The 17,788-nt window shown below is 35.6% G+C and overlaps 1 protein-coding gene across 8 annotated transcripts in view; it reads right to left on the bottom strand.

The window, feature by feature from the left end:
- Positions 1–1,419: 1,419 nt before the first annotated feature.
- Positions 1,420–17,788, bottom strand: part of EXOC1 (exocyst complex component 1) — a 65,901-nt gene continuing 49,532 nt past the window's right edge. For all 8 annotated transcript variants that reach the window (XM_067736061.1, XM_067736064.1, XM_067736065.1 and 5 more), the window contains 4 exons: positions 14,592–14,775; positions 12,518–12,717; positions 9,887–10,081; positions 1,420–8,238 (listed from right to left, as the gene is read on the bottom strand). In XM_067736061.1, coding sequence (XP_067592162.1) covers positions 8,086–8,238; positions 9,887–10,081; positions 12,518–12,717; positions 14,592–14,775 — 732 coding nt within the window. In that variant the 3' untranslated portion in view covers positions 1,420–8,085. The remainder of the gene's footprint in view (positions 8,239–9,886; positions 10,082–12,517; positions 12,718–14,591; positions 14,776–17,788) is intronic.

Below are 17,788 nucleotides of genomic sequence, written 5' to 3'. Positions count from 1 at the left end.
CCCACTGTCTTTTGAATGCTCCCCCTCCTAAATGCATTTAGTACTATACTCAGTCAGGGATTAAGTGAGCAGTATACCATGGTATCACGGTGCCACCAAATATTACAAACTGAGAACTCTTTTAAAACCACAAGCATAAATGTCAGCTATCTCCCAAAGGTGAAAAAACCCAAATTATCCTGATTTGTTCACAGGTATGAATGATGTAACTCTACATCACTGTTCAGCTTTGCAACACAAACTGTGGGCTGTAGACCAGCGGCATTGATATTACCTGGGATCTTGCTAGAAATGCAGAATCTTGGACCACACAAAATCTGCTGGATCAGAAACTACATTTCAACAAGATTCCTGGTTGTTCCCTATGTACAATAACATTTGAGAAGTGCCGATGTAGAGGATCCCAAAGCAGATAGTTATGAGAAAATAATCTTATGTCTTTGACACCACTCTAATATTGCATATTTAACCTTCCTGGCATAGCCATTTTTACTTTCTCAGCACTTTTTCATTTATTTATATTCTCTAAGTCAGCGGTCTCCAACATTTTTGGCACCAGGGACCGGTTTCGTGGAAGACAATTCTTCCATGGACTGGGGTATGGGGGGATGGTCCAGATGGTAATGCTAGTGATGGTTCTGGCAGTAATTCGAGTGACGGGGAGCGGCAGATGAAGCTTCGCTTGCTTGCCCACCGCTCACCTCCTGCTGTGCGGCCCGTTTCCTAACAGGCCACGAACTGGTAGCAGTCCACAGCCTGGGCGTTGGGGATCCCTGCTCTAAGTTATCATCTTCAGTAGTTTGTTTAAAAGTTCTCTGTTTCGGGCTTCCCTGGTGGCACAGTGGTTGAGAGTCCACCTGCCGATGCAGGGGACGTGGGTTCGTGCGCTGGTCTGGGAAGATCCCACATGCTGCGGAGCGGCTAGGCCCGTGAGCCATGGCTGCTGAGCCTGTGTGTCCGGAGCTTGTGCTCTGCAACAGGAGAGGCCACAAGAGTGAGAGGCCCGTGTACCGCAAAAAAAAAAAAGTTCTCTGTTTCTCCTTCCCTATCCCATCTAGTATACAATAGTATAGATCTTTAAGATCCAGAAAACTATAGCTGATGGGAGTCATCCACTGCCTTTTCTTTCTTTTACCTGCCATACCACCTCAGGTAAAATTAACCTTTGCCTGTTAATGGAGATATTAGATAGTGTTTGGTCCTTAGATGTAAGTATATTTATATTTGTATCATTCCTGCTATTAACAGGGTAAAAGAAAGGCCAGCACTTTGAGAGGAAGGTTATTGTTGTGTGGAATATCAGCTCTGTTAATATTTGGCTTAGACCCTGAGCAAGTCACTCGATCTTCTTTGGCTCCAGATCACCATCTATAAATGTTCAAGTTTTATTATATATCAATAAAGATATATACACACATATATGTGAGTTTGATTTTATGTTTTTAAATTAAATGTTGAACTAATATAAAATAAGATTTATAAGGTATATGTAAGGTATAAAGTGTCATGGTACAATGAAATCCATGTAGCCACTACCCAGTTAAGTAAAAGAACATGACAATATGCCTTTAACATCCTGTGCCCGGGGCTTCCCTGGTGGCACAGTGGTTGAGAGTCCACCTGCTGATGCAGGGGACACGGGTTCGTGACCCGGTCCGGGAAGATCCCACACGCCGTGGAGCGGCTGGGCCCGTGAGCCATGGCCTCTGAGCCTGCACGTCCGGAGCCTGTGCTCCCCAACGGGAGAGGCCACAACAGTGAGAGGCTCGCGTACCGCAAAAAAAAAAAAAAAAAAAATCCTGTCCCTGCTAGGTACCATAAACTTCCCTTCTTGGTCCCTAATCACTCTCCAGAATTTTATGATCATTTCCTTGCTTTTCTTCAGTTTTACCACATTTGCAACTCTAAACAACATATAGTTTAATTTTGGGTTTTGAACTTTTATAATAATAGAATCATACAGTATGTATTCTTTGATTTTTTTTTTTTATCTGACATTATTTTCCTGGCATTTATCTGCACTGTTGTATGTAGATAAAATTCACTATTTTTCACTACTGTATTGGCATATAATGAAGATACCTTAATTTATCCATCTACTGTTAATGGACATTTGGGATATTTGCAATTTTTTGCTATTACAAACTGTACTGATAGGGTCTTTGTTAAGACTTTGTGCTAATACCTAAGTACATGAGTCTCTCTATGGCAGTGATTCTCAAACCACACTGAGTACCAGAATCACTGGGGAGCTTTGAAAAACTATAGATGCCTGCCCTCCACCCTGGCTCAGCTGAAATTTAATGTCCCAGGCATCTGTATTACACAAGCACACCAGGTGATTCTAACCTGTAGTTTGGATTCAGATTGACTGCGTTGGAGCACAGACTTAGGGGTGGAATTGCTGAGTCATAGGTTACACTCATCTTTAACTTTACTAGACAGTGTTAAATTGTTTAAGTGATTATACCAACTTATGCTTCCTCCAGAAGCATTTGTGTTCTGTTGACCTCACATCCTTTTAAATTTAATTTAAATTCAATCAGGGAAAACATTTCCCTAATGTCAAGTGAACGCTTCATGTGCTTATTAGTCATACTGTCACTTTCTTCTGTGAAATGCCTGTACATTTTTTTTTTTTTTGTCCTTTTTGTCTATTGGTTTGTCTTTTTCTATTTTTGCTGCACCGTGTGGCTTGCAGGATCTCACTTCCCCGACCAGGGATGGAACCCTTCCCCGCTGCAGTGGAAGCTCGGAGTCCTAACCAATAGACTGCCATGGAATTCCCTAGTTTGTCTTTTTTGTTTTAAACTGATTTTTAGGAGTTCCTTATAAGTTTTGGATGCTGATTGTCATATGTGTTGCAGTTATCGTCTCTCAGTTTGTGGCCTGTTGTTTCATTTTCATGAAAGATGAACACAAGTTCCTAATTTGGACATAGTCAAATCTATCAACTTTTTTTCCCTTATGATTTGCATTTTTGCATCTTGTTTAACAAAATCTTTCCCATTCCTGAGGTAAAAAGATACTCTCTTAAGTTCTATAGTTTTACATTTCACAATTAGGAATCCAATCCATGTGGAATTCATTTTGTACATGGTGTGAGATAAGGGCTCGATTTTTACCTTTTCTCTTATGGACAACCTGTTCCAGCACTATTTATTCCAAGCCTATCTTTCCCCCACTGATTTGCCATGCCACATCTGTAATAAAGCAAGGGTCTCTATTTGTATGGGTCTGTTTCTGGACTCCTGGTTTTGTTCCACTTGTTTATTTATTTATTTATCTTTGCACCAATACAATACTGCTTTAATTATAATTCTTGATAAGGAAATTCCTCCTACCTCATTCTTCAGGACTGTCTCGGCTATTAGCCTTTTGTTTCGCTGTGTACATTTTAGAAACAGCTTGTTGGGTCCTACGAAAACCAACCGAACCAAAACAGTTGTGACTTTGACTGGAACTGCATTGAGTCTTTAATCTCCAAATATTTTGGGATTTTCCCGTTATCTTTCTGTTTTTGGTTTCTAGTTTAATTCCTGTGATCTGAAAGCAGACATTAGATAATTTATATTCTTTCAAATTTATTCTGAACCATTTTTTATGGTCCAGAATGTGGTCTATCTTGGTGAATGTTCCATATGATCAGGAGAAGAATGTGTACTCTGCTGTTGTGGATGAAGTAGTCTATTGATGTCCATTATCTCCATTTGATTGATGGTACTGTTGAGTTCAGTTATGTCCTTACTGATTTTCTGTCTGTTGGATCTGTCCATTTCTGATAAAGGTATACTGAAATCTCCAACTATAATAGTGGATTCGTTTATTTCTCCTTGCAATTCTATTAGTATTCGCCTCACATATTTCAATGCTCTGTTGTTAGGCATATACACATTAAGGATTGTTAGGTCTTGCTAGAGAATTAGCCTCTTTATCATTATGTAATGCCCTTCTTTATCCCTGATAACTTTCCTTACTCTGCAGTCTGCTCTGTCGGAAATTAATATATCTACTCCTGCTTTCTTTTGATTAGTGTTAGCATGGTATATTTTTTCCCATCCATTTGCTTTTATTCTGTATATGTCTTTATATTTAAAGTAGATTTCTTGAAAACATATGGTTGGGTCTTGTTTTTTGATCCACTCTGACAATCTCTGTCTTTCAATTGGTGCATTTAGACCATTGACATTCAAAATGATTTTTGATATAGTTGGATTAATAGCTATCCATATATGTTACTGTTTTCTATTCGTTGCCCTTGTTCTTTGTTCCTAGCTTTGTCATTCTTTCTTTTTCTGTCTTTTGTAGTTTTAACTGTGCATTTTATATGATTCCATTTTCTCTCCTTTCTTAGCATATCAGTTATACTTCTTTTAAAACTTTTTGTTTGCCCTAGAGTTTGCAATATACAACTAATCCAAGTCTTTCAAATAACCCTACAATGTGTCATGGATAGTAAGAGTAGCTTATAGTAATAAAATAATCCTAATTCCTCCCTCTCATCCTTTTTTATCACTGCTATGATTCATTTCACTTATACATAAGCATATTTATATATGCATAAATAATTGAATACATTGTTGCTATTGTTATTTTGAACAAACTGTTATCTGTTAGATCAATTAAGAATAAGAAAAATAAGTTTTAATTTTCCCTTCACTTATTCCTTCTCTGATGCTCTTCCTTTCTTCATGCAGATCTGAGTTTCTGAACTGTGTCATTTTCCTTCTAAAGTTCTTTTAACATTTCTTGCAAGGCAGTTCTACTGGCAGCAAATCCCCTCAATTTTTGTTTATCTGAGGAAGTCTTTCTCTCTCCTTCACTTTTGAAGAATAATTTCACAGGTTACAGAATTCTAGGTTGGTTTTTTTCTCAACACTTTAAATATTGCACTCCACTTTCTTCTTGCTTGCATGGTTTCTGAGAAGTGGGATGTAATTATCTTTGTTCCTCTATAGCTAAGATGTTTTTTCCCCCTCTGGCTTCTTTCAGTTTTTTTATCTTTATCTTTCATTTTTCTGTAGCTTGAAAATGATATGCATATAGTTTTTCTGGCATTCATCCTGCTTGTAGTTCTCTGAGCTTCCTAAATCTGTGATTTGGTGGCAAACATTGATTTGGGGTTAATTCTCAGTGATTGTTTCAAAGATTTCTTCTGTTCCTTTCTGTATTTCTTGTCCTCCTGGCATTCCCATTACAAGCACATTATACCCTTTGTAGTTGTCCCATAGTCCTTGGACATTGTTTGTTTTTTTAAAAAAAATCTTTGTTCTCTTCGTGTTTCAGTTTTGGAGGTATCTATTGTGATATCCTTAAGATCAGAGATTCTTTTCTCGGCTGTGTCCAGTCTCTCAGTAAGCCTATCAAAGGCCTTCTTCATTTCTGTTCTTGCATGTTTTCTACTTTATCCATTAGACCCCTTAGCATATTAATCATAGTTATTTTGAATTCCTGATCTGATAATTCCAACATCCCTGCCATATCTGAGTCTGTTCTAATGCTTGTTTTGTCTCTTCAAACTGTTTTTTGCCTTTTAGTATGTCTTATAATTTTTTCTTGGTAGTCAAATAATGACGTACTGGGTAAAAAGAACTGTTGTAAATAGGTCTTAGTAATGTGGTGATGAGGTGTAGAGGGAGATGAAGCACTCTATAGCCCTAAGATAAGGTCTCAGTCTTTTAATGAGCCTGTACTCTTGACTGTGAACTTTACCTGTGCTTTTCAATGCCCTCTCCCCCTTTAGGTGGAAAAGGATGACTAGAGTGGGCTGAAGTTGGGTATTTCTCTTCCATTCCATGTGGAAGGCTTGAGCCAACTGGATTTGGGTATTTCCCTTCTCCCAGATCAGTTGGGCTCTGGTTAAATAATTTCTCCTGACAGCAGACTTTGTTAAGAGTAGAATATTCTGGCATATTTCGAATTGGTTCCTTTTTCCCTCCCTTTGCTAGAAGCACAAGGGAATTTTTCTCCGATATTCAATGTGAGAACTTGGTAGAGCTACAGGAGGTAAAACTCACAAAAGTTTTACCCCCAAAGACTGTGTTCCCCCAGAGTTTTTCTCTGACTTATCCACACTCATCTCCAGCAAGCTGTCAATTACAGTTCTTTTTCCTACTTTAGCACTGGTTCCTATGGAGGTTTCAATAAGTTGTAATTCTCCCTGTTCTCCTATTAATCTCTCCAACTGCGGCAGTGGTTTGCCCTGTGACCTTGCTTCTCATACAGATCTAAGAAGTTGCTTTTAAGTTTTTTCAGCTTTTCACTTGTTGTTAGGATGGAGAGGTGACTTTCAAGCTTCTTACTTGCTGGACTGGAAACTGGAAGTTTGCACTGAATTTTTAAATTTGGGAATAACTCTCATTTCTACCATGTTATGTGTTCTTATCTGGAAACATGAAATCATCCTCTACTTATTTAAGACTTTTAAAATATCTTTTAATAATTTTATAATTTTCTCCATAAAGGTCTTATACTCATCTTGTGTTAGTCAGCTCAGGCTGCCATAACAAGATACCAGAGATCAGGTGATTTAAACAACAGAAATTTATTTTCTCATGGTTTTGGAGGCTGGAAGTTTGAGATCAGGGTGCCAGAATGGCTGTGTTCTGGTGGTCTCTCTCTTCCTACCTTGCAGATGGTTGCCTTCTTGCTGTGTCCTCACATTGTAGAGAGAGGGCTCTGGTGTCTCTTCTCATAAGGGTACCAGTTCTACTGGATCAGGGTCCACCCTTATGACCTCATTTAACCTCAATCACCCCCTTAAAGGCCTTATCTCTAATACAGTCACACGGCAGGGCATGGTTAGGGCCTCCATATAGCAATTTTGAGGGGACACAATTCAGTCCATAGCACATGTTTTGTTAGACTTAGTCCTAAATACTAAATGTTTTTAATGCTATTATAAATGCCTTTATTTTTCTTATTATTATACTTTTAAGTGGTTTATGGTTAATGGACATGTAATTCATTTTTATATACTGATTTTATAAGAACTTGCTTTTATACAAATGATAGCATGATAGATCTAAGAATAATACGACCAGATTTTAATTTTTTTGAAAACTTCTTTATTTTAGATTCACTGCTACACAGAGTCACATAATCCTCAAATTTCAAGTTTACAACTGATCATCACAAGATCCCTATCCATATATACATTAGTGAGAGGGAAAAAGTTCTATACAAAATTTTAGTAGTAACATTTGTAAGCAATACTGAATTAGTAAAGCTGAAGAACTCCCAATGCATTACACATAGGATAACCACTCTTTTTTTTTTTTTTTTTTTTTTGCGGTACGCGGGCCTCTCACTGTTGTGGCCTCTCCCGTTGCAGAGCATAGGCTCTGGACGCGCAGGCTCAGCGGCCATGGCTCACGGGCCCAGCCGCTCTGTGGCATGTGGGATCTTCCAGGACCGGGGCATGAACCCACGTCCCCTGCATCAGCAGGCGGACTCTCAACCACTGCGCCACCAGTGAAGCCCAGGATAACCACTCTTAAATATAAGAAGCGAGGCAATACAGGAAAATTTCCTGGACAGTCTGGAAAAATGATAAAGGCATTTATGATGAGATAAATGCTTTAATTAATTTATTTATTTTTGGCTGCGTTGGGTCTTCGTTGCTGCATGTGGGCTTTCTCTAGTTGCAGCGAGCAGGGGCTACTCTTCGTTGTGGTGCGCAGGCTTCTCATTGAAGTGGCTTCTCTTGTTGCAGAGCATGGGCTCTAGGGTGTGCGGACTTCAGTAGTTGTGGGAAACGTGCTTAGTTGCTCCACGGCATGTGGGATCTTCCTGGACCAGGGCTTGAATCCATGTCTCCTGCATTGGCAGGCGAATTCTTAACCATTGCACCACCAGGGAAGCCCGAGATAAATGCTTTTAGTACACAACCTATTGGGCAAATGAAACTGCCACATAGGTTGGTACTTTCGCTTTTGAATATTTGTGGTATGGTACTACCCACTTATCTGACATTCATACATAAAATTTTAAGTCTGGTTCTCAAAACGGTTGCTTGATGTTTTTGAATAGTGTCTGGTGTACTCAGAGTGCTTTTTTCATTTATCTTTTCTTCTTTTGTAAGGTTTAGTGGGACTGCGCAATGCTGGAGCAATAGTCCAGAATGTCCTGAATAGTGAATTCCATTGTAACACCAGATCCAGGATAACAGCGAGCTATCAAACCTTCAAAATGCTTGTACTGGCGTATAAATTCATCCTGCATGGAGTGCCACACCACCTATAATAAAAATGAAATTAAGAGTCGTTAAACTATGAATGGAAATAATACAGTCAAGTATGTAGAAATAATGTCAGGATATATTCTAAGGATTTAGAATAATAGTTAAGAACATACATTCTGGAGATAGAAACTGGCTCCTTCCACTTATAAGCTTTGTGACCTTGAGTACATTACATCATTGCTCTGTGCCTCAAGTTCCTTATCTGTAAACTGGGGTAATGATAAAAATACCTTCCTCACAAGCTTCAGGTGAGGTTAAATGAGTGGATACACGTAAAGTGCTCAGAACAGTGTGACACAGTAAGCACTCATTACATTTAGCTGTTATTATATTTACTCCAATATCCAACACCGATGTGGATATGCACAACTATGTATGAAACTAAGACTAATGATTAAATGAAATGCAACACTGAATGCCTAACTTTCATTTCATATGAAAGTTTAACAATTTCTTTATCTAAAATTGATGATGCAAAACACTGCTTGATGCCATGGAGGACACCAAGATGAGTCAGACCAATCATCTGCAATCGAAGGAATTTATAATCTGGAAGTGGAAATCACGATGCAGACAACTATCAAGACAGAATCTGATACACACATTGACGTATTAGCTAATATTAATAGGTTATATTTATTGACTTATTTCATATCAGCACAGTACAAAGTGCTTTATGTATACATTATCCTTTTTAAGTCTCATGACAACCTGGTGAGGGTGGGTACTATGAAATCATCCCTATCTGCCAGTTGAGGGGATTTTTCCTTATAAACCCTAAATTCCTAATAGACAACTTAAGACTATTTACTAAACAGTTTTACTTACACTTTTTTGCTTCTCATCTTTTAGCTCATGGTGTTTCATCCACCTGGAAGGCCACTTCTCCTACTTTATCTGTTAAGTTAGTATCTGACTTTCAGAGGCTAACACAAATGCTTTCCTTCATGAAGCCTTCCATGGTGTTAAAATCAGAATTATTCTCACTCATCTCTGGGCCTTTTAGTATGGCTTATAAAGAATGATGGCTCAGTTGGCAGTTTAAATCTGACTCTACCATTCATTAGCTATAGGATCACGGTCATATTACTCCACCTCTCTTAGCTTTGATTTTCTCATGTATAAAATGGCAATGACAGTAATAGTAGTGGCCAGTATACAGGAGAGGTATTATTTCTACTTTTCAAATAAGGAAATTGAGGCTCAGAGAGGTGAAGTAATTTGCCCCAAACCATGAAGCTTTATCTGGAGCCAGATTATGAAACCATTTCCAGCTCCAACCCCTATGCTCAGAATCACTCCACTGTACTATACACCATTCCATTTCCTTGCCACCCTCAAAACTAAAACAAAACAAAAAAGCAACGAAAAAACCCATCCCCAAACAAAAGAAAAACAACTTAATGCCTCAAAACAATAAAAAAGAAATACAAAATAAACAGGAATAGTCATATAAACTTATATAAATATTATTCCTTTCTTCCCCTCACAATTCATTAATCTGGTCTGTACCTTGTGGAACTTTCCTCCTTTTCTAATTTCCTAAAATTAGAAAATGCACAGTATTTCTAGAGGAATATTTTGGAGAAAAGCGATATATGTAAGGATGTGCAATCTAGGATGGTTCAAAGAACTAAAGCATACCTGAAGTAAGTTCTCCTCTTCACATAAATGTTTGTCAACCTTCTTGTAGAGGTTATCTAGACCTTTTTTTACTTCCTTTCCAGGATACTCTTTAATAACTTTTCGGAGTTCTTGTTTGTTAAATGCAAGTTGATAGCTTACTTCCTCTTCTCTTATACCCTGTGCTACCCGAGCTTCAACGCCTTCAAAGAAATGCTTCGAGGAAATGGAAAGAAATAATGGCTAAGAACTGCTTTCATTACCACTTAAATTAAAAAAAAAATCTGATTATAAAATAGTATATATTCATTATGTAAAAATCAATGTGTGAAAATATAAAGGATAAAATAATAATCAGCTATTATCATGCCACTCAGAGATAACCACTATCAACGTTTTAGATTTCCTGCTAGTCTTTTGATGTGAGTACATAAATGAGATTATAATTTTGCACGCTGCTTTTCCACTTAATATTTTATATGTTTTCCCAAAGTATACATTTTAATGGCTGCATAATGTTCCATCCAATGACTGAACTACAATTTGTTTATTCATTCCTCCAGTATTGGGTATTTAATATTTTTCACTCTTTTTTCTTGGAGTTAGCAAAATCTACTCATCAAAAAAAAAAAACTCTTATAAATACAGTTGTCACAAATAACTTTTAATGTATTTACCCACATTACTGATTACTACCCAGCATAAATTTCTAGACTATAATTCCTCAGTTGAGGAGTATAATTGTTAAGCATTCTGAAGACTCTTCATATACATACACAAATTGCTTCCCAGAGAAGTTTATATTTATATATCAATCAGTTTATATTTCTGTCAACAGTATATGAGACTTCTATCTTACCATACTATGATCAGCATTAGCACAATTAAAAAACAAATCTTTGCCACTTTAAAAAGTGAAAAAAGTTTGTCATTTTTCACAATTCTTTGGCTATAAATGAAGTTAACCTGCTTTTCAGATGCTTAGTGGTACATTCAGAACCCTTGCCCATTTATATGTTGAGGTCTTAGTGCTTTCCTCATTGATTTTAAAAAGATCTTTTAGATTAAATATACTGACATGGTGTTACAAATATTCTCCTCAGGTTGTCTTTTAATTATAATTGGTCTTTTAATATGCATATTGACTGGCAAGTCTTTATTTGAGCACAATATGACTTAATACCGACAAGCCAAATCCAGTCATTACTTTTCTCTAAAATTTTCTTAGCAATTATTATTTATTTATTCTTATAAATTATTAATTTTTTGACAGTAATTTTTGGACAAGTCTATCCCTGGTAATTTTAAAATTTTGTTTCTACGGAGACTTTTAATTGGTTATTATAACATATAGGAAATAAACTATTTTTTGATATATTTATCTTGAATCCTATTACTTTACCACATAAAATAATTCCAACATATTATATACAGGTAATTATAACCTTGACTCTCCTTTGTATATCTTTATGTTTTGGTCTTATTGCATTGAATAGATCTTCCATAACGATGTTAAATAATAAGGGGTCTATCAATGTTTGTGCTTTAAATTTGATTTCAAAGGAAATGCCTCTATGTTTCAGGTAAGTATCATGCAGGCTTTAGGTCTGAGACCAACCTTCTACCCTAAAGGGATATCTGTCTGTTCTTAAGTTTTAGAAAGAACTGGTTCTGCATCTGATTAAATGTCTTTTAATCAAAACAATTATTTGAATTATTGACAACAGATACATAATTTTTATTTGACTCATTTCAAGTTAAAAACTTATAGAAGATGACTAATCATACTGTGGACAAAGTTAGTTAGAAGGGTCCATTTAAGCTTCTACTATGTTGCACAATTCTCTAAAACTATCATTTCTCACTTTTTAAAAATATTTATTTTGTTTATTTATTATTTTTTGGCTGTGTTGGGTCTTAGTTGTGATATGCGGGCTCTTTTGTTGTGGCGCACAGGCTCCAGAGCACGTGGGCTCTTGTAATTTGCGGCACTCGGGCTCTCTAGTTGAGGTGCACGAGCTCAGTAATTGTGGCACGCGGACTCAGTTGCCCCGTGGCATGTGGGATCTTAGTTCCCCGATCCCGTGACCCCTGCATTGGAAGGTGGATTCTTTACCACTGGACCACCAGGGAAGTCCCTCATTTCTCACTTTTAATGATCAGACTTGCTCTGGGGAATGAGAGCTCAAGAAAAGAAGCGAAAAGAAAAGGCAACGAACCAAACAATTTTTGGTTTTCCTTTTATCTTGATAAAGTTTTCAAAATCTTCATCTGAACTAGGGATAAAGGTTAGTCATTTATGAGGTAAGAAATAAGAGTCTGGTATAATGGAAAAGCCTAAATCTACGGTTCACCCCCCAGCTTTGCTACTTTCCAGTTATTATAACTTTTCATTTACTTTCAGTTTCTTCGTTTGTAAAATGGGGATAATACCATCTTACTCCACATCACTGTTCATAGGAATTAAAAGAAATAATGTATATAAAACATCTAGCAGTGTCTTGGCACACTGGCAGCTTAAGTATCTGAGTTGCTCCTTCCTTATCCTCCTGCATCAATATATGAGCAAATTTAAAACAAATGTCTGTTGTGTTATTCATATGTACACAGGTTCAAAACCAGGAAATATATACTGAATGAAAATATACTTACATTTAGTTTTTCAAGAGGTTGTCCTAAAGAGTAAATGACATAAGACTGAAGGTGATCTGTGTATTTTTGTTTGGCTTCTTTTTTTTCAGCCTCTAGACATGAGATTTTCAAACGAGAAAGTGTTGCAAAAATATGGTGGAAGTTTTCCATCATGACTACATCCCTGGGCGTCTTCTGGCTTTCGTTAGCTACTTTCTCCACTAAAATGAAAACAGAAAAAACATAGTAACATCCTGATATAAGTATAACCATATTTAGCTAGGAAAAATTTACAGGATTTTTTTCATTTGTAAGTTTAAGAAGTAAGCACATTTCTGGACTTAATAGAATAAAATATATTGTATTGAAGGATTTTCACATCTACCTAAACCTAATAAAAAATCATTCTAAAACAGTCCCAAATATATATATATATGGAAACTTAGTATAGAATAAAGGTGGCTTTTCAAATCAGTGGGGAAATGATGAATTATTCAAAATGTTTAGGACAACTAGCTGGTCCTTTTGAATACACTAAATTTGGATTCTTATTTCACATCTTTCAGACAAACAAATTCTAAATTGCTCAAGTACTTAAAATGTTAAAAGCAAGTAAATAAATGAATATAATCGTAAGTACTAAGAAAAATAAAGTAAATTAAAGAAATAATTTTGATAGTACGAACTTTCTAAGAATGGCACAAAACTTAGGATCATAAAGAGAAAGACAAATAAATATGATGAATAAATATTTCAAATAAAATTTGAAAGCTCTTGCACGGTAAAACATATCATAAACAAAACTGATTTATAGTCTTTCAGGTTTACAAAGAATAAAAAGATTGATAATACCTAGTAATATTGGGCTTTGATGCAGATGTGACAGAAACTTTCACCAAATGCTCAAAGCGCTAAACTGGTATAATCTTTCTGTGTGGCTATTTGGCAAAAGCCTCAACACAGACCCAAAATTTTTGACCCAGTAATTCCATTTCTAATAATTGATCCTAAGGAAATTATTGGACAAGTGTACAAAAATATATGGAGGAAACTGGAAACAAACTAAATGCCTATTAACAAAAGATCTGGTAAATAAATAATGATACATGGAATACTATGCGATCATTAAAAATGATTATGGTTATCTATATTAATAGACAAGGGAAGACACTAGAAGTACAGAGTCTAGTAGGTTCCAAAACAGTGTGTAAGGTATGATAAAACTTTTAAAATTAGAGAACACACACACACACAATATGTACATATACACCAGTGAGAGAGATATACTCAAAAGTTTAGCAGGGAAAAAATTAAATGTTATCTTTTCATGATTAGATTACAAATTATCCTTATTTTCTTCTTGATTTTTAAAATCAGTTTGCTGATTTTTGGGGGTATGTAATGAGCATATATTACTTTACAATTAGAAAAAGCAAAGCTACTTTGAATTTTAAAAGAACTATCAACCATACAAACATTCAATCATATAATTTATCTATCTTTCCCCTAAACCTGTTTCCACTGAAAATATGTTATCTATAACTGGTGATATCATTCCACTTCCTGTCAATGTTTTAGCTTTAAAAATTCCTGAATAGATGCAATCAGATCATTTATTTCAAATTAAACAACACATCCACACTGTTTCTGTAACTTAATTGTGTGATCTGACATAGGAAGATGGTGAATTATAGTATTTTAGCATTAATCTACCTTATGTGACACATATGAAAACAGGCCTAAAGAAGTGAATTGATTTGTTTAAGGTTACACAGACATCACTGCTGATCATCTCTGGAAGACTCTTGCTAAAAAGCAATGTAATCCAGGAGATCATTTTTTGTGTTTAAACAATGAATTTCAATTTTGCATAGTGATAAGCACATATGAACCCTAAAATATAAGTGGTTCCTGGTGAATACAAATGGGTTTTATGTATTGCTTATTTTTCAAATTTAAGAAATCTTTAATTTCAGAAAACTTAAAAAAGACTATAGAACATGGAAAATAATGAACATATCTGTCCCCAGCTTCTAACATACCAGAAATAATGAAAACCAACCAAAAAATTCTTTAGAATGTAACAAAAGCTTACCATTAACAAACACTCCTCTGATAAGTTTAGTATATGCTTTATCTAGATCTCCACGACGCTCAGCATTTTTAAAGATTGATTCTGCAAGTCCAGCAAACTCTTCAAATTCAGCAACAAATGGGAGAATTCCTACTTTACTCTTCTTTGAGATCTTTACTTCCTCCATTTGCCTTATTTGGTTACTCTAAAGATAGGCAGAACGCAAGGGAGAAAAATAGCCAAGCAACTTAGAAACAGCACATAATTTAAAGCAAATGCATACATCATAGAGACAGGACATAATTTAATACCTAGAACATTTTGAATGTTTACTAAATAAAGATGAATACAATACAGATAACTAAGAAAAACTATTTCTACAGATTAAAAAGTACATATATTTTACATAAGAAAATAAAGTCAAAAAAATATACAAATTATTTAAAACAAGATGCAATCAAAGCTTGTGAACCTCAGGTCTTTGTTTAAAGTAAAAACAACCAATAAACATTTTTATCATTTACGAAAGATAAGTGTACAGTGATTGCCCATTCTGGGACAGAGCAGATATCAGAGCACACACGGGATTTCTCAAGATTATTTCTGGTTGGTGGCTATGCGGTCAAGTTTGAGAACCATAGCTTATTTCCAAATCATAGCAGCCTAAAACTTGTTTGGATAGAGAAGTTCTGTATTTTTGGGGTATGAGGACAGAGAAGGAGAACAGGCATTTCTACCATGGATTTGCATTATATAATTTTCCATGTATCTATTAGTTACTTATTCTAAATTTGTAAGCAAAGTGCTTCTGTATGATGGTGACAAAGTGCAAAAGGGATGTTTCATATAGACAGAATCTAGACACTTGGATTCAAAATGATCCCTGGGTTCAATTATGGTTCTGTGTACTTCTCAGGTTATCTAGATCTATTCACAGTAAGAAGTACATTGCCAAGTAGTGTTGGATCATTTTCAACTCTTACCTAAAATTTCACTGTGTTGAGGTTTTGGGGGTAAAACCTGAAAACCATATGACATGTGGATTAGAAAAGTAATTGTTCTTTTATTCAATATGTTATTGCAAGTCCCAGTCACAGCAATCAGGTAAGTAAAAGAAATAAAAGGAATCTAAATTGGAAAGGAAGATGTAAAACTCTCACTATTTGCAGATGACATGATAGTATACATAGAAAATCCTAAAGATGCCACCAAAAAACTATTAGAACTAATAAATGAATTCAGCAAGATTGCAGATAACAAAGAAATCTTGTTTCTGTATATTAATAAGGAACCATCAGAAAGAGAAATTAAGAAAACAATCCCATTTACAGTTGTAACAAAAAGAATAAAATACCTACGAATAAATCTAACTATGGAGGTGAAAGACTTGTACTCTGAAAACTGTAAGACACTGGTGAAAAAAACTGAAGACAACACAAATGGAAAGATAAACCCTGCTCAACGACTGGAAGAATTAATATTGTTAAAATGACCATACTTCCCAAGGCAATCAAGAGAGTCGATGCAATCCCTATCAAAATACCAATGGCATTTTTCACAGAACTAGGACAAATAATTCTAAAACTGGTATGGAAACACAAAAGACCATAATAGTCAAAGCAATCTGGAGAAAGAAGAACAAAGCCAGAGGTATTATGCTCCTTGGTTTCAAACTATACTACAAAACTACAGTCATCAAAACAGTATGGCACTGGCACAGAAACAGATACATAGATTTATGGAACAGAACAGAGAGCCCAGAAATAAACCTGTGCTTATATGGTTAATTAATCTATGACAAAGAAGGCAAGAATAAACAATGATGAGACAGCCAAATCTTATCATTTTCAAAGGTTTAAGAGTGCAAATCCATGTCACTATAGTGTGAGGAATCCTGAAAAGCAAACTAAATGCAGCTAAGAAATGTACCGGATTGTAGAGTCCAGCTTGGTAGTACTTGATGTGTCAGTTACTTTCTAATTTTATCTCTGGTTCTTGCTAGGCTAACATTTTTAGCACTGTCCCTTGAAGAATAGTTTGGGCTTGGCCACCAGATGAAAGTGCCAAACTCAGGTGCTATCTATTCCACTTTCTGCAGTCATCTGACATTCATGTTTCTGTCTTAATACACAAAGACCCATTCATTACCCATTCATTATGCCCTAGGTTCTGATCTTGTCCCATGTACCAAAACATGTAACACTGAGCAAACACAATCAACCAGACACTGAGAAGATGTGAGTTAAAATAAGACACAGAGAGTGATGACAGTCAGCAGAAGGAACCATCCTTCTCCCTTTGGTGATAAGAGGTATATCCTTTAGAAATACATGCAATTTAGGAGAAAATGAGTTTATACGTTTGTCTAGGTTAATTTTGCTTAATTTCTTCACTTCCCACTCTTGAGAGTAACATGAACATTCTTTAATAAACTATTATTAATTACTAGTACTATTATCACCACCACCATTACAAGTGATCCATTAGTAAGCTCTTATTCTGTGCCAGGCAATGTGCTAAGCACTTCTTTTGAACCCATGTCTACATCTACCTGATACTACATCTTACGCTTTCAACAACTATGTTCTATTGGGTTGAGAGGTATTATATAAAGTTATATTTTCCTGATAAAAGCAACAGAACCTTCATATTCTGTAAATATATAGTGTCCTCATGATTCAGTGTTCCAGTTATGTTAAATGGGACTCATTATCTTAGCCTTTGGTAGTTCTTCCTTTTCCTTTTGGCTATCAGCTTGCAATCAGACCTTCCAGGTTTATCATCACCTCTGGAGAAGGCAGGGTAGGGAAGAGGATAAGCCTTAAATGGTTAAATTTCATAATACTTCAAATGCCAAGTGAAATCACTTGGTAGGGAAGGAGGATTAACAAGACTGTTGAGGTGACATTTAAGTTTCTACAGTGGACACAGACTGTTTTTAAACTTTTAGAATCTCAATAAATATTTTTAGAAAGTATAAAAAAGAATATGGATTTTAACTGCCCTTAATATTTTTATTATCCTCCCATTCTTCTATGGCTATTCAAAAGCTGGATTTAACTTAGAGGTTACATAGTAGAAAAATTCAGATAACAAATATCCACTTTTATATACTAAATATATTAATAAAATGAAACTTTTTTTTTAGAACCTGGCCCAGTCCAGTTCATACCTACAAGCTTACCAAAACCTAACAGGAAAAAAAAAAGTTAATGATC

Source organism: Pseudorca crassidens, chromosome 4 (genome assembly GCF_039906515.1).
Source record: "Pseudorca crassidens isolate mPseCra1 chromosome 4, mPseCra1.hap1, whole genome shotgun sequence".
Taxonomy (NCBI): domain Eukaryota; kingdom Metazoa; phylum Chordata; class Mammalia; order Artiodactyla; family Delphinidae; genus Pseudorca; species Pseudorca crassidens.
The sequence above is the reverse complement of the archived record's forward strand: the minus strand, read 5'-3'. Positions and strand labels throughout refer to the sequence as shown.